General features: G+C 39.6%; 1 protein-coding gene across 7 annotated transcripts in view; it reads right to left on the bottom strand.

The window, feature by feature from the left end:
• Positions 1–23,076, bottom strand: part of GRAMD1C (GRAM domain containing 1C) — a 138,328-nt gene that overhangs the window by 92,018 nt on the left and 23,234 nt on the right. For 4 of the 7 annotated variants that reach the window (XM_062208302.1, XM_062208293.1, XM_062208311.1 and 1 more), the window contains one exon: positions 15,839–15,923. The exons of 2 other annotated variants lie outside the window; for them this stretch is intronic. In XM_062208302.1, the coding sequence (XP_062064286.1) occupies positions 15,839–15,923 (85 nt within the window). Of the gene's footprint in view, positions 1–15,838; positions 15,924–23,076 lie in introns of those variants that run through there. One more of the 7 variants, XM_062208371.1, reaches the window with a different exon arrangement.

The following is a 23,076-nucleotide window of genomic DNA, read 5'->3' as shown; positions in this document are numbered from 1 at the left end:
CTGTTCATTTTTTTCTTTTTTTTTCTTTTTTTATTTATTTGAAAGTTAGAGTTACAGAGAGAGAGAGAAGGAGAGACAAGCAGAGAGAGATCTTTCATCCACTGGTTCACTACCCAAATGGCCACAATGGCCAGGGCTATGCCAGGCCAAAGCCACAAGCCAGGAGCTTCTTATGGGTCTCCCCCATGGGGAGGAGTGGAACTTGGGCCCTCTTCTGCTGCTTTCTCAGATGCATTAGCAGGGAGCTGGCAGCCAGAACTCAAACCAGCACCTATATGGGATGCCAGCATTGCAGGCCCTCAGCTTAACCCGCTGCACCACACCGCCTACCCCTGTTCTATTTTTTTTTTTTTAAGATACAAACTTGATTTGTTATTCTGTTGTTGGTTTGTTCTGTGTTCTCTCTTTTGAACTTTATGTCTATTTCCTGTCGGGATTCTACAGAATTATAATTCCCAGCAGGATATTGCTAGCCTAACACTTTGAGATGATGACTCTCACCCACAGAACTGATAAAGCTAAATTTAACAGTGGATTCTAGGTAAAGTTAGCTTAGGGAACCTTTCTTCTAAAACCTCTTTGTCACTCAAATAAGTGGCTAAAAGGATTTTTAACATCTAGCTCCAATAGACTCTGTATAATCAAACTCCCTCTTATCAAGGAGTCAGAGACTATTTTGCAAATTATTTCTTCTGGATACCATCTAGAATCAGGTCCATTTTCAAAGGAATTTCAGAGTTATGATTAATACTCCTGGTAACACTATACTCGGGACTTAAAATGATTATGCTGTTTATACAGAAACTTTATAAACAAACACCTAAACTGACAGCTTGACAAACGACATGTTCTCCCTTAAAGGAAAGAAGTAAAGAAGGTGCATGCCATGAGTCAAAACCTTTCATTCCAAAACCCTTCATTTTGCTCCCATTCACCAAACAGTAGTCAGAATAGGATCAGTGCCTCTATTCCATACGTATAGAATGAAAGATTGATAGTGGGGAATTTGTAACCCTACAGAAGACATCTTCTTTTACCTTCTAACCTGTGCAATTATAATCTACAACTATAAAGAAAATATAACTTCATTTCCTTTTCAAATTCTAATTAATTTAAATTTCTGACTGATCAGAATATTTGCTCAACAGATGCTGGCCTAAGAATTTCAGGCAATAATTGCTGGGAAATAGCTGAGACAGCAGACCTTCGATAAAGAAGGCATTTACTAACACCAACCCAAAACAGCTAAACTTCATATCAAAGAAGTTTCCATCTAAGTAGTATCAGGATGACGACCTTCCTGAACTTTCCCTAAATCCCCTATCGCCTTTAAAAGTCTTCCTGCTAACATGAAAATCAGGAAAAGTACTTTCTGAGACTGCAGATTGCTTTTCCTCCAAAATGCTGGTCTCTTGAATAAAATGCTGGCCTGGTGAATAAACCTGTTCTGTTACATCAGCTCAGCTCTGGTGAACTGGCTGTCCACCATAAAGCAGCACAGGTTCAATTTTAAACAGCATCAGTATGAGTTTCATTTTCTTTTGAATAAATCAATTTGCCAACATTGATAGTCACCCTGATAACCAGGTAAATTTGGGATTACCTGTGTATCACAAATGGTAGTATTCAGTTGTGTTCTTTGGGGACAAGTATCTGCTTAAATATATTAACAGGGCAAGATTTCTTTCTGCTTTTGAAATCTCTTTTGTGGATTGCCTATAATGCACATCACATCTGAGTCTAATGCTTAATCAATAATAAAACTGCTTATTTTCCTTCTACTTTTGTGGCAAGGTCTTCTGGGTAAGAGATTCTATATTTAATTATATTTCCCCAACATAACATTTTCCATCTACCTTGCTCAGTCAGGTAATCAGAGAAGTTTAAAAATTCTTTTGAGCAATGAAGTCACTGAAACAAACCATATATTCCTACAAGCTAATCACTTTCAGAGGGATAAACAAGTTTAGAAGTATAAAGACTGTATTTTTAGTAAAAATTAAGTCCATAGAACTTCTGGTTCAAGTTAGGAGAGTTACTATGCAGGTATTTATTTCCCTTTCCATCTTCAAAAGTTTTTTGAGACAACAGAGAGGATGTATAAGTAATTAAATTCATTCACGAGGATTGAGTATAAAAATGGGTATACTACCAATTCACAATAACAAAGAATCAACTTAGATATTCATTAACTGATGACTTGAAACAGAAAATATGGTATATATATATATATATACACACGATGGAATATTACTCAGCCACAAAAAAAAAACAATGAAATTCTGACATTTTCAACTAAAAGGATGGAAGTGAAGATCACTATACTAAGTGAAAGAAGCCAGACACAGAAAGTCAAATTCCATGTGTTTTCTCTCAAACATACATACACATACACAAGCTATAAAAAAGTGTGGATGCCAGATTATTAGTTACATAGGTACTTATAAATGTTGTATTCATTGAATTATACTCCTTATACAATAATACATCCTTCTTTCCTCGCTTTAAGAAAATGGGTATACATTAGCAAACTGAAAGTTCTGAGAAATCTGGAAGATGCTAAGTAAATATACCAATTAGTAATGTAGGGTGTGGAGGGAGCTTCTGGTCAAAAAACAAATGGCAGAAAACTTCATCTGAGATTCTTCCCACAATTAAACACTAAGAATCAGTAGGTACACAGAGGGATGGTTCGAAGAGGGAGAGGCATCAGGTGTGGGATCACTGGTAGTGGTTACCATCTCTTCCAAACAGTGGCAACATTTATCCCCAAGCTCTAATGGAAGAAAAATGCTAGCTATGGGACATACACCTAGGAGAGGCTACAGCTGCTGAGAGAGGCTACAGCTGCAAGTGTAAATGTTAGTGTCCCAGGGTAAAGGTCTCATTTTGGTTTAAGGTTGGGGTTGGAAATACCAATCTTCCTCCTCCTCCTCCTCTCTGCAAAGTGAAGATTTTCCAGACAGCATGCTTCCTTTCCACCTTCTCACACAGAGAGGACAGAATTCTTAGGGGAAAACACAGGTAAATGCATACAGAAGCAACCTACTCCATCTGTTTAATCAGTTCAGTCCTTCCTAATATAAAAGGACAATCATGACACTATGTGAGTTTAATTCATATTTTCTTGATATACATGCTTGTCTTCCAACCACACCCCACACCCTTGCCACTCAGCCCTAACTCATTTCAAGGTTAAAATAAATAACTCCAAAAAATTAGGATATTTTTACTGTTTTTCTATTGCATAATTAGGGACCATCTGTTCTTTGAAAGTTGAATAAAATTATCTAAAAATGTCTTGACATATGGCTTTTTTTGGGTAGACTTTGACAAATAAAATTTGAAGGATTATAGATTCTTTTTGTTAAAGATTCATTTTATTTATTCAAAAGGCAGAGTTACACAGAGAGAGGGAGAGAGAGATATTCCATACTCTGGTTCACTCTCCGAATGGCCACAATGGCTGAGGCAGGGCCAGATGGAAGGCAGGAGCCAGGAGCTTCTTCTGGATCTCCCATGTTGGAGCAGGGGCCCAAGCACTTGTGCCATCCTTTGCTGCTTTCCCAGGCACATTAGCAGGGAGTAGGATCAGAAATAGAGCAACCAGCACTCCAATATAGGGATGCTGGCATTGCAAGTGGCAGCTTAATCGGCTGCCCCTATTTTACTCACTTTTAATAGTCAGTTTCATTTGCCATAATTTGTATTCCATCCTTAGATATGATATCTTAGATTTTTAAACTTTTAAGCAACAAATGTCCTTCTGTAAGGTTTGATACATTCACAGAGTTATGGAACTACCAACAAAGTATCATATGGAACCATTCCATCACCCTAATAAACCCCCTGCTCAGCCACTCAGCCATTCTCCCCTTTACACCATAGCAACCACAAATCTGTTTTCTATCCCCATGCCTTTTCCGGGATATCATATAAATGTAATCATATATAAATTTGGATGTTTTGCTTTTTTCACTTAGAAAGATGCATTTGGGTTGTCTGTTACTGTGTTTAGCAATAGCTTGTTCCTCTTTATTGCTGGATCGTATGGATGTACTAGTTTGTAAATTCACCTGTTGACTATCTCTATTTCCAATCTGCATCTACAGTGGCTGCTTCATGTTGCATTCCCATCACTAGTGGATGAGACTTCCGTGGCTTTGCATTATCGTCACTATTTGGTGTTACCAGGACTTTGTTCAATGTTAGCAATTCTACAGGGTGTGTAGTTTATTTAATTGGACTTTTAATTTGGATTCCCTGTGACAGCTGATGCTGAGCATCTTTGCACATGCCTATTTACCATCCACATACCTCTTCCTTAAAGTGTTGGCTCATTTTTACAATTAAGTTATTCTATTATTATGTTTACTTTTAAGAATAGTTATATTCTGGATTTTAAAAAAATCAGATATGTGATTATAACACATTTTCTCCCAGATATGGCTTTTATTTTCATTCTCTTAACACTATCTTTTGCATAGGAAAAAAAAAAAAACCTTAAATTTTATACAGTCCAACTTGTCAATTTGTTCTTTTAAGAATGCAGCTATTTCTGTTACATCTAAAAATTCATCACCAAATCCAAGACCAGAGAGATTTCCTATAGAAAAATACATGGTATTCATCTAGAAATTTTATACTTTGGCATTTTAAATTTAGGTTTAGGGGAAGGCATGTGACATAGAGGTTAAGTCACTGAATGGAATATCCACATCCCACATTGCAGTGCTTGGTTCAAGTCTCAACTTCTCTGCTTCCAAACCAACTTCTTGCCATTGTACACTCTAGGAGGGAGCAAATGATGGCTCAAGTATTTGGGTCCCTGCCATCCACATGGGAGACCAGGATGGAGTTCCTGGCTCCTGGCTTCAGAATGGCCAGCCCTGGCTGTTTTGGGCAATTGGGGAGTGAATTAGCAGACAAAAGATCTCTCTCCACATGTCTCTCTCTCTCTCTCTCTCAGTTTCAAATAAAACAAAAATAAAAATTACAAAAAATAAAATAAGTTGTAAATACTTGCCTACTTGTCCCAACACTTTTGCTTCTTTCACCAGTGTTTTACAGTTTTCAGTACAAAAAACCTATCCATATACATATATCAGATTGATACCTATATATTTCATTTTGTGGAGGTCCTGATATAAATGGTATATCTTCTTCAAATTCCAATTGTTCACTGCTGGTGCATGGAAATATCATTGCTTGTTTAAATGAACCTTCAAAACTGTGACCTTGCTTTTTTGTAAAGTACCTGAGATTTTCTGTCTGAATAATCATGTCTTCTGACAAGAAAGTTATTTTTTTCTTTTTCTCCAATTTATATGTCTTTCATTTCCTTTTCTTATCTTACCTCACTTATTCCACTTAAAAATTCTAGAGGCTGGGGCTGTGGTATAAATGTAAAGCTGCTGATGCAGTGCCAGCATCCCACATGGGTGCTGGTTTAAAGCCTAGATGCTCCACTTCTGATCAATCTCCCTGCTAATGTACCTGGGAAAGCAGTGGATGATGGCTGCTTGGGCCCCTGCAGCCATGTGGGTGAAGCTCCTAGCTCCTGGCATCAGCCTGGCACAGCCCTGGCCACTGTGGACATTTGGGAAGTGAACCAATGAATGGAAGATTATCTATCTATCTATCTATCTATCTATCTATCTATCTATCTCTATCTCTATCTCTTCCTCTGCCACTCCCTCTCTGTAACTCTGCCTTTCAAATAAATAAATGTTAAAATTTTTTTTCTAGTAGTTCAGTGATGGGTGTCATGACACAACTGGTTATACCTCTGCTTCAGAGCCCCACATCCCATATTATAGTGCTGGTTCGAGTCCCAGCGCCTCTGCTTCCAATCTAGCTTCCTGCTAATGTATCTGGTAATGCAGCAGATGAGACTAAGTGCTTGTATCCCCATCACCCATGCAGGAGTTCTGGATGGAGTTCCAGGCCCCTGACTTCAGCCTGACCCAACCCTAGCTGTTGTAGACACTTGGGGAGTGAATCAGGAGATGGAAGATATGTCTCTTGTCTGCCCTATCACTTTACCTTTCAAATAAATAAAGAAATAACACTTCACAAAAAACTTCCAGTAGTATAACTCTGAGCAGAATGGCAACAAAAGCCTTCTTTTCTTTGCTCCTAAATTTAAGTATAATGCATTCACTCTCTTATCATAAAGTATAACATTAGCTGTAGATTTTTAATAGGTAACTTAAAGAGGGCTGAAGAAGTTACTTTTCTATTGTTTCCTTATTGAGGTTTTTTTTCATGAATGGACATCAAATGCTTTCTCTGTATCTATTGAGATGATTACATGGTATTTCATATTTAGTCTGTTAATATGGTAAATTAGATTGACTGATTTCTGAGGGTTGAATCAGTCTTGAATTTCAGGAATGAACAAGGACATAATCCATTATCCTTTTAATATATTGCTGAATTTGATTTGCTAATATTTTGTTTAGATTTTTCATATCTGTGTTCATGAAAGGTCTTGGCCTGTAAGTTTTCTTTCCCCTTATACTGCCTTTGTCTGATTTGGATATTACAGTAATATTACCTTCATAAAATGAGACAGGATGCGATCTTTCTTACTTTCTAAAAGAGCTGTGTTATTTTCTTCTTAAAAGTTTAGTAGAGGGGCTGGCACCATGGCGCAGCAGGTTAATCCTCCATCTGAGGCGCCAGCATCCCATATGGGCACCGGTTCTAGTCCTGGCTACTCCTCTTCCAATCCAGCTCTCTGCTATGGTCTGAAAAAGCAGTAGAAGATGGCCCAAGTGCTTGGGCTCCTGCACCTGCATGGGAGACTGGGAAGAAGCACCTGGCTCCTGGCTTCGGACCTGTGCAGCTCCAGCCGTTGTGGCCATCTGGGGAGTGAACCAATGGAAGGAAGACCTTTCTCTCTGTCTCTCCCTCTCACTGTCTGTAACTCTACCTCTCAAATAAATAAAAATCTTAAAAAAAAAAAGTTTAGTAGATTCACCACTGAATACATCCATACCCAGAGTTTTATTTTTTGAAAGGGTTTCAACTACAAATTCAATTTTTTAAAAAGATTTATTTGTTTATTTGAAAGGCAGAATGACAGACAGAGAAGGAGAGAGAGGGACATCTTCCACCCATTGATTCGCTCCCAAAATGGCCAAAATAGCTGGGGATGAACCCAGCTGAAAGTAGGAGCCAGGAATTCCATCCAGGTCTTCCATGTGGGTGGCAGGGATCCAAGCACTCAGGCTATCTCTGGTGCTTTCCCAGGAACATTAGCAGGGAGCTAGATCAAAAGTGGGCAGCTGAGACTCAAACCAATGAGTCTACAGAATGCCAGCATCTCAGGCCACGGCTTAACCTGCTGTGCCAAATGCTGGACCCATACAAACTCAATTTCTTTAGTAAGCAGATATACACTTCCAATGGTTCAACTTATAATTTTTTAACTTCATATGATTGTGCCAAAATATAGCATTCAGTAGAAACTGTACTTTGAGTTTTCATCTTTTCCCAGGATATCAATATGCAACAGATACTCTCTTGTGATGCTAGAGAGTAACATTGAGCCCATGTGATCACAAGGGTAAACAAATGGGAATCTACTGCACACTGTGTGACTAGGCTATATCAGGGATACTAAATGAAATTTTAATTTAAAATGTTTTTATTTTTGTTAAAAGAACTTTTAAAAGATTTTATTTTATTTATTTGAAAATCAGAGTTAGAGAGAAAGAGGGAAACTCAGAGACAGGGAGAGATCTTCCACCATCTGGTTCACTCCCCAGAATACCACAATGACCAGGGCTGGGCCAGACTGAAGCCAGAAACCAGAAGCTTCACCCAGGTCTTCTACGTGGGTGGCAGGGGCCCAAACACTTGGGTCATATTCCACTCCTTTTCCAGGCCATTAGCAAGGAGCTGGATCAGAAGTGGAGCAGCCAGGACACGAACCAGTGCCCATGTGGGATGCCAGCATCATAGGGCTTAACCCGCTACACCACAGTGCCTGCCCCAAAAGATAACTTAAAAAAAAAAGATTTATTTATGTGAAAGGAAGAGTTACACAAGAAGAGAGAGAGAGAGAGAGAGAATCTTCCATCTACTGGTTCACTCCCAAAATGGCTGCAACAAAGCCAGGATCCTGGAAGTCTATCCAGGTCTCCCACAGGGGTAAAAGAGGCCCAAACACTTGGAGCATCTTCTGTCGTTTTCCCAGGCAAATTAGCAGAGAGTTGGAACGGAAGTGCAACAGCTGGGACTTGAACTGGCGCTCATATGGGGTGCTGGCATTGCAGGAGGCAGCTTAACCAACTATGCCACAATGCTGGCACCAAAGGATAACTTCTAGGGGCCAGCGCTATGGCGCATTAATGCCCTGGCCTGAAGCACTGGTGTCCCATATGGGCACCAGTTCAAGGCCTGGCTGCTTGACTTCTGATCCAGCTCTCTTCTATGGCCTGGAAAAGCAGTGGAGGATGGCCCAATTCCTTGGTCCCCTGCACCCACGTGCAGAAGAAGCTCTTGGTTCCTGGCTTCGGATTGGCGAAGCTCTAGCCGTTGTAGTCAATTGGGGAGTGAACCACTGGATGGAAGACCTCTCTCTCTCTCTACTTCTCTCTCTGTGTAACTCTGACTTTCAAATAAATAAAATAAATCTTTTAAAAAAAGATAACTTTTTTTTTTTTTTTGGACAGGCAGAGTGGATAGTGAGAGAGAGAGAGACAGAGAGAAAGGTCTTCCTTTTTGCCGTTGGTTCACCCTCCAATGGCCACTGCGGCTGGCGCATCGTGCTGATCCGAAGCCAGGAGCCAGGTGCTTCTCCTGGTCTCCCATGCAGGTGCAGGGTCCAAGCACTTGGGCCATCCTCCACTGCCTTCCTGGGCCATAGCAGAGAGCTGGCCTGGAAGAGGGGCAACCGGGATAGAATCCGGCACCCCAACCGGGACTAGAACCTGGTGTGCCGGTGCCGCAAGGTGGAGGATTAGCCTGTTAAGCCACGGTGCCGGCAAAAAGATAACTTCTAAACATCATTTATGTATTTATTTTGAGAGAGAGAGGGAGAGAGACAAAGAGTGAGAGACGGAAGGAGCATGTGCTATTATCCACTAGTTAATTCCCCAAATGACTGCGATGGCTGGGGCTGGAACAGAGAATTAAGACCCAATCATTTGAACCATTACTGCTGTCTCCCATAGCGCACATTATCAGGAACTGGAATCACAAACAGTTTCAGGACTCAAAGCCGGCACTTCAAGATGGGATGTGGGTGTCCCAATCAGCTGTTTAATTTCTATGGCAAACACCTGCCCCTGACTTAAAATATTTTAAACTTAAGATGGGGTTACTGGGACATAGCCCCCTCCTAAGTTGAGAAGCATCTCTAGAGGGTTTTTTCAAGCTATCTGTTTCTTTCTGTGAGAGTTTAAATACCTTTCAAGGAGTTACTCCATTTTGTTAGTTTATTGAATTTATGGACATAGATTTGTGTGTAATATTTGCTTATTAACATTTTAATGCTCATGGAATCAGTAGTGATGAACTCTCTTTCATTCCTGATATTGGTAATCTATAACTATACTTTTTTTTTTCTTTTTTTTTTTTTTTTAATTTTTGACAGGCAGAGTGGACAGTGAGAGAGAGACAGAGAGAAAGGTCTTCCTTTTGCCGTTGGTTCACCCTCCAATGGCCGCCGCGGTAGCGCGCTGCGGCCGGCGCACCGCGCTGTTCCGATGGCAGGAGCCAGGTGCTTCTCCTGGTCTCCCATGGGGTGCAGAGCCCAAGCACTTGGGCCATCCTCCACTGCACTCCCTGGCCACAGCAGAGAGCTGGCCTGGAAGAGGGGCAACCGGGACAGGATCGGTGCCCTGACCGGGACTAGAACCCGGTGTGCCGGCGCCGCAAGGCGGAGGATTAGCCTGTTGAGCCACGGCGCCGGCCTATAACTATACTTTTCTCTTTTTTCCCCCAGAAACCTTTTATTTAAGGTATACAAACTTCATGCATCTCATAAACACAACTTTAGGAACATAGCGATTTTTCCCACCATACCTGCAAATCACACTTTATCAAGTTAATCACTGTTGTTCACAAAAAAATCAGTCAATCTCATTGATTTTGCTTATTTTCACTGTTTAAATAAATTTATTTATTTCTGCTTGCTTTTGGTTTAATTTCTCCTTCTTTCTACAATTTTGTGAGATGTAAGCTTAGGTTACTTATTTTCCTCTTTTTTGTTTCCCAATATATACATTTTAATGCTATACATTTTCCTCTGTGTACTATTTTGGCTGCACTCCACAAATTGTTATTTTTACCTCTTGCATTTCCTCTGCTGTCCATTTCCTTATCCTCACAATTCATTACCCTTGAATACTGTGGTATTCCTTCCTTCTAGACCTTTACACACTCTTTAACCATTACTTCCAAATCTTCTACTGAATTCTCCTCTTCCACTGATGTAATTCCTTTTATACTGTTCTATTAATTCTACATGTTGTCCATGGTTGAGCTCATCCATTCTCCTAATTTTAAAGGATGATAACATCCATTATTCAATCATTCATTGAACTACCTATCAACCATCCATTCAAATCACTGAGTAGTATTAGAAGTCCAATACTGACATAGGTGTCAGGGTTACAAAAACAAAAGATACAGATAATAGTTCTGTAAATTTATGATAGGAGACAGTACAAGGCATTTAATGGACACAGAGCAAAGACACCTATCTAGAGGTGATATTTACAATAACATCATTTGGAGGAGCCAGAGTTGTGGTGCAGCAGGTTATTCCACAGTGTTTAACATCAGCATTCCATATCAGAGCACTGGTTTCAGTCCTGGCAGCTCCAGATGCCTCCCTCCTAATGTGCCTTGGAAAGCAGTGGAGGATGGCTCAAGTACTTGGATCCCTGCCACTCACGTGAGAGACCTAGATGAAGTTCCTGGTTATTTCTTTGGCTTGGCCCAACCCTGACAATCTCAGACATTTAAGGAGTGAACCAGTGGATAGAAGTTTCTCTCTCTCTCTCTGTCTCCCTCCCTCCCTCTCCCTCTCCTTCTTCTCTCTCTGCAACTCAGTCTTTCAAATAAATAAATAAAGCTTAAAAAAATATAACAACATTGGGAACTGACCATAATGTTGCATCAGAGTACTTTAAGGTCTTTGGTATGTCAAATATAAATCCTTTAGGGGCTGATATTCTAGGAGAAAGGCCAGGACAGACTGGGCATGAGGAATCATCTAGAGAGCTTGAGGCTATGGTTATTTACTAGCTAACATTTCAGTAATAATTATTATTGTTATTCTGATTGGAAGTAGTTTAATATCAGACTTGAACAAAATCTTGTCAAATTTACAATTAAAAGCTTCCCTACATAGGTGATATTTAAGTCTTAAAATATAAACAAAGGATAGCCAGGTACAGAACAGCAAAAACAGCTCTAGGAAAAATAAAGTAAAAAATCCTAGAAGTAGAAAGGAATGACATATCTACAGAATTCAGACTTCAGAAGAGCAAGGTTGAAGATAACTTGATGAAAAAGAAACTGGGAGAGGATACTAAACATACATGAAAAGCTTTCTCAGGAAATCAAATCTTATTATAAGGTCATTTGGATTCTCATCCATGAGGATTTAACTGGATCATTTTTGCATTTTTGGAAAACCAGTATAGCTACAATTCAGACAATAGACAAAAGGCATGCAACACTGGGGAGGGGTCAGTTAGTTAGAAGACTACTGTGATATATCTGAAATCTTTTTTTTAAGATTTATGTATTTATTTATGAAAGGCAGAGTTACAGAGAGACAGAGGCAGAGAGAGAAAGAGATCTTCCATTCTCTGGTTCACTTCCCAAACGGCTGCAACAGCTGGAGCTGGCCCATTTTGAAGCAGGAGCCAGGAGTTTCGTCCAGGTCTCCCAAGTGGGTGCAAGAGCCCAAGAACTTGAGCCATCTTCTACTGCTTCCCCAGGCAATTATCAGGGAGCTGGATTGGAAGTGGAGCAGCCAGGTCCCAAACTGGAGCCCATGAAATATGCTGGCACTGCAGCAGCAGCTTTACCCGCTAGGCCACAGCACCGGACCCCATCTTAAAACTTTACTTCCAGATTTTTATATATATATATATATATATATATATATATATATATACACACACACACACACACATATCTTGCCCTGGACTCTTGGACTCAATATGCCAAAAATTAAAATAATTATCTTCCTCTAAGATGGTAAGTTGTATTTTCCTCAATACTACTTCCATACTTTGTTAATATTGCCCATGTCATCCTGAGTCATAATAATTTGTGCATCTGTTCTACACCACCAGGATCTAAGCTCTTCAAACACAACATGGTGTCTGGCACAAAAGGAGTTCTCAGTAAGTACTTACAGAAGTAACTATATTGTAAAGTACAATATTGTACATTTATACTAACAGTAAAATGTTTTAAAAAGGTTAAATTAAGTTTCAGAAAACAGAGACCTAATATGTGGTTCCTCTAGAGCTTAAAGTCATTTGAATAGAATGATCCAAATTGTGTATTTTTAAAATGCACATAGCTATGAGTATTGTTGATATATTTCTGGATGGTTCAATTGTTACAAGTGGTTTTAATTTTCAATTTGTAAATATCCATATTTTCCAAATTTTCTACCTTTAAGAGGTTTACAGTGGCAGAAAACAATACAAAAATGTAAATTTTTGAAAGTAAATATACATCCTAGAAAACATCTGAAAAGTTAGCCACAAAATATTAATCAAAATTATTTATAGGTAGAAGGATCACCAATAATTTTCATGTTTTTATTTATATTTTTCTTTATAGCTATAATTTTTCATGACTTATCTTTGAATTCTATTTTCCATGATTTATTTTTCATTTTATTTGAAAGGCAGAGAGAGAGAAACAGGCCAATAAGAGTTCTTCCATCCACGGGTTCACACTCCACATGCCTGCAACAACCAGGGCTGGGCAAGGTCAAAGCCAGAAGCCAAAAACTTGATCTGAGTCTCCCATGCAGGTGGCAGGGGTTCAGGTACTCAAGCCATCATCCGCTACCTCCCAGGGTGCACATTAGCAAGAAGCTGGATCAGAGGCAGAAGAACGAGGACTTGAATCAGGCATTCCAATATGGGATGCAAAGGTCCCAAGAAGTGAGTTAACAGTTGTGCAAAACTCCTGCCTCTGTAATGTTTTATAACAAGGAAATGTCACAGTTTAAGTGGATTAATTTCCTTTAGGAAGGCAATGATGAGAATGATGCATTTAGAAAGGCTTTTATGGAAAGTCCTTGATCTCAAGTGACAGACTAGCAAGAAACATTTTCAATACATGAGAAAAAGATCTATTTTTTAAACATCTAACAAGCTATCACAGAGTAAGAACCCTTGTGGGAGACCCGGAAAAAGCTCCTGGCTCCTAGCTCCTGGCTCCTGGCTCCTGGCTCCTGGCTCCTGGCTCCTGGCTTCGAGTCAGCGCAGCTCTGGCCGTTGCAGCCAATTGGGGAGTGAACTATCAGATGGAAGACCTCTCTCTCTCTGTCTCTCCTCTGTGTAACTCTGACTTGCAAATAAATAAATAAATCTTTAAAAAAAAAAAAGTACTTTTGGGCCCAGGGTTTGGTACAACAGATTAAGCCTCTGCCTGTGACACTGGCATCCCATATGAGCACCAGTTTGAATCCCTTGCAGCTCCACTTCTGATCCAGCTCCCTGCTAATGCACCTGGGAGAGCAGCAGAATACGGTTCAAGTATGTGGACCCCTGCACCCATGTGGCAGACCCAGATGGAGTTTCAGGCTCCTGGCTTTAGTCTGACACAGGCCCACCACTAGTAACCATTTGGGGAGGGAACCAGAGGATGTAAGATGTCCCTCTCCCTCTGTCTCTTCCCCTCTGTAAAAATAAATAAAATAAATATTTAAAATAAATAAAGGGCTGGGTGGTAAAAATACCATCAAGTGTTAAAGTTATCATATGGATAGGATTGAGTGTCTGGTAATAATAATAGATAGAATTAAAAAGGAGTGATTGCTCCAACATGGGAAGCAATCCACATAGCAGACCCATGAAATGAGAACCGCTTTAAATGGCACTCTGACCTCAGAATCAGCCATTAAGGCATTCTGGTCTGGCTGAAAAACCCATGAGAGAATTTCAGACATGGGAAGCCAAGAAATCGTGGCAAAAAATATCGTACATGAAGGACCTCAGTGGGTGAGACCCCCATGGAAAGAAGTAGTCATCAAAGAAGGAGATACTTTTCTCTAAAGGGAAGAGGGAACTTCCATTTTACTTATAGCCTTGTCTAAATACTGGTGGAGTTCATGGATTCAAAAGGTTACCATAGCCTAGGCAGCTCATGTCAAGAGCCTTGGGTGATCACTGACATCATACATAAGAGTGTTAATTGTTAAATTAAAAACAAGAGTCACTGTGCACTAACTTCCCACACAGGACTTCTGTCCTCAAAGAGTTGTATTAAAATTATGTCTAGGCCGGCGCTGTGGCTTAACAGGCTAATCCTCCGCCTTGCAGCGCCAGCACACCGGGTTCTAGTCCCGGTTGGGGCGCCGGATTCTATCCCGGTTGCCCCTCTTCCAGGCCAGCTCTCTGCTATGGCCCGGGAAGGCAGTGGAGGATGGCCCAAGTGCTTGGGCCCTGCACCTGCATGGGAGACCAGGAGAAGCACCTGGCTCCTTGGCTTCGGATCAGCGAGATGCATCGGCCGCAGCGGCCATTGGAGGGTGAACCAACGGCAAAAAAGAAGACCTTTCTCTCTGTCTCTCTCTCTCTCACTATCCACTCTGCCTGTCCAAAAAAAAAAAAAAAAAATTATGTCTAAGTGCTCGCAAAAGATTTATCATTCTTGGGTGCTTCTTTAAAGTTAATTAGGTTTCTAAAAAAAAGTGAAATTAACATCAAGATGCAATGACTTTGAACAGCCCTTTTCTTGACTGTTGAGGAACAGTTTTGTTGTTGTTTTCGTACAAATTGTTGAACTTTTTACTTCGTATAGGGTTGATCTTCTGTGTCTGAAGTTAATCGAAAATGGATCTTAGTGGAGAATGGGACTGGGAATGGGAGAGGGAGGAGGAGGAGTGGTGAGAGAGTGGGTGGGAGGGCAGGTATGGTGGGAAGAAACACTATATTCATAAAGTTGTACTTATGAAATGCATGAAGCCTGTATTCCTCAAATAAAAGGTTTCTTTGGAGGGAAAATAAATAAAATATAATAATAAAAATAAAAATAAATACAATAAAATTTTTCTTTGGGAAAAATAAATATAGTAATTTTGAAAGAAAATAATTTAATTTTTACTTTTAAAGTCTATCTCAAAAAAATCTATGCAAAGAATTAGAGTAATGATTTAGCCCTAGGACATTTTATCAAATTATTTTATGAGTACATGTGTTAAAGAGTATATTTCTCTGAGGCCAGTTAATACATATTGAATATCAATTTTGTATTGCCTCCAAAATTATGAAAAGAGCAACAGGAAAAAATGGGGCAAATCATTTCTCACTGCTATTTTCTTAGTTAGTACTTAACATTCTTATAAGTCAGAAATCAGTCCTCCCCAAATTACAATGTAGTTTTACATTGTCTGATTGTGAGTAAGATGTTATTTATCTTGAAAATTATTTGCTGTCTGGCACAAAGGCTTAAACAGTATGTGTGTGTATATATATATATATATATATATATATAGAGAGAGAGAGAGAGAGAGAGAGAGAGAGAGACTCTATATATAGATGGTATATGTCACTCACCAGTTCTATCATGATAATGAGGCAATAAAATGGTTACTTTCTGTAAATGTTTGTCTTTTTTTTACCTGCTATCAGCTTCTCTGTATCAGGTAGGTGTGTAAATTGTCTTTTGTATTCCTCACTCCTGTCTTTATAAGTAGAACTTGAAATCTGCAAAATAAAGAGTTTGAAGATCTGGTTCACTGTAATTATAATGTCATAAAAATAAATTTACAATGGAATTTAAAATCATATGCTTTTTATGCAATATTTTATAGATATTTCATTTGAAAAACTAGAAGCATTTTTAGAAACACCAAAAAGAACAAAGAAGACTATTTGCAGTATGATAGGATGAAAAGTTTGGCAATCTCTACAAAAGCAAATATATAACTGGTAAAAACCTGTCAATAAGAGTCATCTAAAATGACTGGAATTTGATCAAAAGCAAACAATAAACCAGGAAATAATGTTCATGAAAATCTACAGTTGGACAAAAATCCACTCAACATGGATTAAAGATCTAAATCTACAACCGACACCGTCAAATTATTAGAGAACATCAGAGAAACTCTGCAGGATATAGGCACAGGCAAAGACTTCTTGGAATAGACCCCAGAGGCACAGGCAGTCAAAGCCAAAATTAACAATTGGGATTGGCTGGCACCGTGGCTCCTTTGGCTAATCCTTCGCCGGCAACGCGGGCACCCTGGGTTCTAGTCCTGGTTGGGGTGCCAGGTACTAGTGCCGGTTGCTCCTCTTCCAGTCCAGCTCTCTGCTGTGGCCCGGGAGGGCAGAGAAGGATGGCCCAAGTGCTTTGGTCCCTGCACCCACATGGGAGACTGGGAGGAAGTACCCGGCTTCTGGCTTCAGATCGGCGCAGTGGCCATTAGGGGAGTGAACCAACAGAAGAAAGAACTCTCTCTCTCTGTCTCCCTCTCACTGTCTATAACTCTCTCTGTCTCTGTCTCTCTCTCACTATCTAACTCTGCCTGGCCAAAAAAAAAAAAAAAAAAATGGGATTACATCAAATTGAAGTTTCTGTACTGCAAAAGAAACAGTCAGGAAAGTGAAGAGGCAACCAACAGAATGGGAAAATATATTTGCAAACTATGCTACAGATAAAGGATTAATAACCAGAAGCTACAAAGAGATCAAGAAACTCCACAACAACAAAACAAACAATCCATTTAAGAGATGGGCCAAGGACCTCAATAGACATTTTTCAAAAGAAGAAATCCAAATGGCCAACAGACACATGAAAAATTGTTCAGGATCACTAGCCATCAGGGAAATGCAAATCAAAACCACAAGGAGGTTTCACCTCAACCCAGTTAGAATGGCTCACATACAGAAATCTACCAACAACAGATGCTGGCGAGGATGTGGGGGAAAAGGGACACTAACCCACTGTTGGTGGGAATGCAAACTGGTAAAGCCACTATGGAAGTCTGTCTGGAGATTCCTCAGAAACCTGAATATAACCCTACCATACAACCTAGCCATCCCACTCCTTGGAATTTACCCAAAGGAAATTAAATTGGCAAATAATAAAAGAGCTGTCTGCACCTTAATGTTTATTGGAGCTCAATTCACAATAGCTAAGACCTGGAATCAACCTAAATGCCCATCAACAGAAGACTAGATAAAGAAATTATGGGATATGTACTCTATAGAATACTATACAGCAGTAAAAAGCAATGAAATCCGGTCATTTTCAACAAAATGGAGGAATCTGGAAAACATCATGCTAAGTGAATTAAGCCAGTCCCAAAGGGACAAATATCATATGTTCTCCCTGATCGGTGACAACTAACCGAGCACCAAAAAGGAAACCTGTTGAAGTGAAATGGACACTATGAGAAACAATGACTTGATCAGCCCTTGCCCTGACTGTCTTGGAACAACTTACTATTTTATTCCTTTTAGTGGTTTATTTTTTTTTGTTGTTGTTGTTGTTCTACTTAATACCATTGGTTGAACTCTTTAATTAACACACAATTATTCTTAGGTATTTAAATTTAACTGAAAAGTGATCCCTGTTAAATATAAGAGTGGAAATAAGAGAGGGAGGAGATGTACAGTTCGGCACATGCTCACTCAGACTTACCCCTAATGGTATAGCTAGAAATATACTGGGGATTCCAATTCAATCCCATCAAGGTGTCATGTACCAACGCCATCTTACTTGTTAAAGTGATCAGTTTAAGTTCATAATTGATCAAAAAGATAGGATTAAGTGTCAAAGGGATTACATAAATAAGACCAGTGCCTGCAAATAATAATTGATAGAATTAAAAAGGAGAGAATGATCCAACATGGGAAGCAGGATACACAGCACACTCATAGAATGGCAAAAGCCCTAAACAGCACTCTGGCCTCAGAATCAGCCCTTAAGGCATTCAGATCTGGCTAAAAATCCCATGAGAGTTTCACAGGCATGGAAAGCCAAGACATTGTGGCAAAAAAAAAAAAATGACCTAAAGGAAAGATCTCTGAGTGAGATCCTGGTGGAAAGAACAGGCCATCAAAGAAGGCAGTACCTTCCTCTGAAGGGAGGAGAGAACTTCCACTTTGAAAATGGCCTTGTCTAAATAAGATCGGAGTTGGTGAACTCAAGAGGCTTCCATAGCCTTGGCAGCTCATGGCAAGAGCATTGGGTGATTACTGACATCATAAATAAGAGTGTCAATTGTTAAATCAACAATGGGAGTCACTGTGCACCTGCTCCCCATGTATGACCTCTGCCCTTAATGTGTTGTACTATGAGAATTAATGGTAAAACTATTACTCAAACAGTAGTGTGTGTTTGTGGGTTCAGTCTGTTGAAATCTTTACTTAGTATATTCTAAGTTGATCTTCTGTATACAAAGACAATCGAAAATGAATCATGATGAAGAATGGGATGGGAGAGGAAGTGGGAGATGGGATGGTTGCAGGTGGGAGGGAGGTTATGAGGGGAAAAGCTGCTATAATTCAAAAGGGAGGAAAAAGAGTATAGAAAATGAACAGATTCTTCACAGATCATGGGACACCAAGTGAACTAAAATATAGGTAATGACAGTATCAGAAGGGAAAAGGAGGGCAAAATTCCTTGTCATAATTTCTTTTAGTTGTTTAAGCATTATTCCCTCTAGTTCTTTGAATACATATGTAATAACTGCTTTGACATCATTGTCTGCTATATCCAACAGGAGCAATGGTCAAACTTTCCAATTTTGATGAAAAATATTAACTTAGACATCAAAGCAATGCAATAAACCTCAAGTAGGATAAACACAAGGAGAGTCACACTTAGACATACAATAATTAAACTGTCTAAAGACAAAGAAAAAATCTTGAAAACAAAGAAAAAATGAGTCATCACATACAAGTGAAAGCTATATGACTCAAAGGTAACTTCTCATCATGAACAACAGAGACTACAGCCCCAGCTTAGGAAAAATACCAAGGGAAGTTCTTCAGACTCCAAGGGTATGACATCTTAGGGTAACTCAAAATCACAAGAAGAAATGAAGATTACCAGAAGTTCAAACATATGAGCATATCTAAAAGATATATAGGGACCAGCTCTGTGGCGTAGCAGGTAAAGCCGCCACCTGTGGTGTCGACATCCCATTTGGGCTCCAGTTCAGGTCCCAGCTGCTCCACTTCTGAACCAGCTCTCTGCTATGGCCTGGGAAGGCAGGAGGCCCTACACAGAGAAGATGCCCCAAGTTCTTGGGCCCCTGCACTCCCGTGGGAGATGCGGAAAAAGCTCCTGGATCCTGGCTTCAGATTGGCACAGCTCCAGCATTTGTGGGCATCTGGGAAGTGAACCAGCAGATAGAAGATCTCTCTCTCTTTCTCTCTCGCTCTCTCTGCCTCTGCCTCTCTGTAACTCTGCCTTTTAAATAAATAAATAAATAATATATAAATCTATTTTCTCATTTCTCTCTTAATGTCTTTTAAAACATAAGAGTCCATTAAAGCAATAATTATAACACTGTAACGCTGGGTTTATGAGAAGTAATGGAATTAGGATAGAGCAAAAGATCAATATTTTAACAAAATCACATCAGTAGAAATCTGAAGTATACTGTGTGAAGTTACGATGTACAGTAAAATCCTTTGAGCAATCACTGTATTTTAAAAAAAATTTTTTTCAAGAAACAAAAAGAATTATATAGCAACCACAAATATTGGGTCATAAAAAAGAAGGAAATGGGGAATAGAGGAACAAGGAGAGACATAAAATGGGTGGGCATTTGGTGCAGCAGTCAGGCTGCTGTTTGGGACACCACAGCTCCACTCGTGATTCCTGCTTCCTGCTAATGCACACCCTGGGAGGCAGCAGGTGATAGCTCAAGTATTCAAGTCTTTACCACCCATGTGGGAGACTTGGATTCCCAACTCATGGCTTTGACCTGGGCCAGTCTTGGCTATTGTGAACATTTGGAAAGTAAACCAGAAGATGTGAGATCTCTCTGCCTCTCTTTCAAATAAACAGAACAAATTTAAAAATTAAAAACTAAAGTATACAAAATATACAGAAAAAATAGCAAAATGAGTATTTATAAACCCAACCATATTCTAACCATATTAAAAGTAAATAGAGGGCCAAAGCCCTCTATATATTGGTGTAGTGGGTAAAGTCACTGCCTATAGTGTCAGCATCCCATATAGGCATTGGTTTGAGTCCCAATTGCTCTACTTTCAATCCAGATCCCTACTAATGTGCCTGGGAAAATAGCAGAAGATGGCCCAAGTCTTAGGGCCCCTGTCACCCGCCTGGGAGACACAGATGAAGCTCCAGGCTCCTGGCTCTGGCATAGCCCAGCACTGGCCATTGCAACCACTGGTACATTCCTCTCTTCCATCCATTGGTACATTCCTCTCTTCCATCCATTGGTACATTCCTCTCTCTCTCTCTCTCTCTCTCTCTCTCTCTCTCTCTCTCTCTCTCTTTCTCCTTTTCTTTCAAAATAAATAAAATGCTTTTTTAAAAAAAAAAAAAAAGTAAATGAACTAAACACAAAGATTACCAAACTGGATAGCAATAGAAACCACTATATGCTATCCACAATAAAAACACTAAGAAATTGAAAATAAAAGGACAGAAAAAAAGATATACTATACAAATAGAAATCACAAGAGAATCTGAGTGATTATATCTCTATCAGTAGAAATATACATTATGACAAGAAATATTACTAAACTAAGATTTCATAATGATAAAGGGGTCAATATATGAAGAATATTTATACACACCCAACAAGAGACCCAAAATGCAAGAAGCAAGAACTGACAATTGACAGAACAGCTAGTTTTCAGTAACTGATACAAAGACAAGACCAAAAACCAGAAAGGATATAGAACATTTAAACAACAATATACAGCTAATATATCTAACTGGCATTCAACAAGTGCAGAATACACTTTTTTTTCAAGCACACAAGGAACATTTTCCAGAAGAAACAATATACTTGGCTTTAATCCTTAAAAATGGATTACAGTAATCACAGATTGCTTGGTACCTGTGTATGAAAATCTTCTCTAGAAGAAATCACTCTGGGAATCAACATGCTTCTACCAAAGTGTTAGAAAATAGAGAATAAAGGATAACAGACTAAGGACACAGTAAGGAGGCCCAACACACATGCAATTGAAGTCCCAGGAAAGAAAACAGTTAGATACACTACTTGAAACATTAAAAATTAAAAATTTTAAATATTTTAAGTTTCTGTCCTTAAAGACCCCAATCTCTTCTTTTCTTGTAGTTCCTCAAAATCACTTTCGAAAATAAAAATCTTGTTACTCTAAGTGATTCCAACAGTTGTTGTGCATACTTACATATGTAAATACAGTAAAATTCAATGAACCAGCATCTTGTGAAAAATCTTAATGGTTGGCATCTACATAAGCACAGTGTCTTGGCTTTCCATGCCTGAAATGCTCTCATGGGCTTTTCATTCAGATTTGAATGCATGAAGGGCTGATTCTGAGGTCAGAGTGCTGTTTACAACATTTGTCATTCTATGAGTCTGCTGTGTGGACTGCTTCCCAAGTCGGAAAATTCTCTCCTTTTTAATTCTATCTATTGTTACTACCTGAGACTTGATCTTATTTATGTGATCCCTTTGACACTTAATCCTATCTATATATTTAACAAGAAAAAAAAAAATACCTTAGGCCAGCGATGCCTAGTCAGCAGTCAGCTACTTGGGTCTGCCTCTGAAACAAAAGGTTCAGGCAGCTGCCAGATAGGTCCCAAGGGTGACTGTCAGCCAGAAGCTGATCTATCAGAGACAAGAAGTGCACTGGAGATTGTTCACCATTATGTTAGGCTTAATGGGAGAGGGCATCCATCAGAGAAGACGGGCACCCCTCCAAAGATTCCTAAAGAGAATCTGATAGGAGGCAGAATAAAGGGTAACGACCTACCAAGAGGCTCCTGTAAGAGCCCACAATAGGGTAGAGAGAGAAAAACTGAAGGCCCTGCAAAGAGGCAATAACCTTATGCCCTAAAACCAAAAGCCAATACTGCAAGTGTCTAATCATGGGGCTGTCAGTCAAACCAGCCTCAGGGATGAGGAGTCAGGTTGGCAGGTGTCTCAAGTCCAAGTCTTCATCATCTGGATTAATCCATATATATTTAATATCATTTGAAGTTGTTTGGCCTAGATTCATGTCAAGAAACCCCAGGTAAAATTACAGCAATGGGGGCAATGGCCACCTGGTTAACAAACTCTCCTCCACTGGGTATCAAAAGACTCAATATTAAGACATTATAACAGAAGTACCCTGATGGCTCACTAAAGAATAGACCCAAGGACTTTGTGACACTCTGGAAAAGAATTTAATGCATATTGGAGCATATACAGGGAAAGAGAGGCAAGAGGCCAGTTAGGAGACAGAGTCCTAAGCTGGCACTTTTCACAACTCATTTAGACTAATTTCTCCATCCTCTAGCTTGTAGGCAGGCCAGATGGTGGTGCAGAAAAAGATGAGGCATTTTTCTTTAAGCTCAGGGGTCAAAGAAATCTTAAAGTAGATTGTTTGCCTCCTAGAGGGAATGAAAGGATAAAAACAGAAGTGTACTTCAGGTCTTATCTCTCCTGAGCTTGTCTCTCAAAACTCTCTCAATGCCTGTGGTGTTGATGTGAACTGAAGCCCACAGGGAAGGCAGGAAAGAGAGGGTGGGATTAGCACTCATCAACCACTCTCACTTAAACTTCCATGCCTGTAGCCTAGGGTATATATTTGTCAGAATAGCACATGCAGGGAGAGATTAGTTCCCTTACTGGAGGAGTGCTAGACTGGGCCTCCACCTGATCAAATACAG

This window comes from Lepus europaeus, chromosome 2 (assembly GCF_033115175.1).
Source record: "Lepus europaeus isolate LE1 chromosome 2, mLepTim1.pri, whole genome shotgun sequence".
NCBI classification, from domain to species: domain Eukaryota; kingdom Metazoa; phylum Chordata; class Mammalia; order Lagomorpha; family Leporidae; genus Lepus; species Lepus europaeus.
This window is presented reverse-complemented; position numbering and strand designations above follow the sequence as displayed.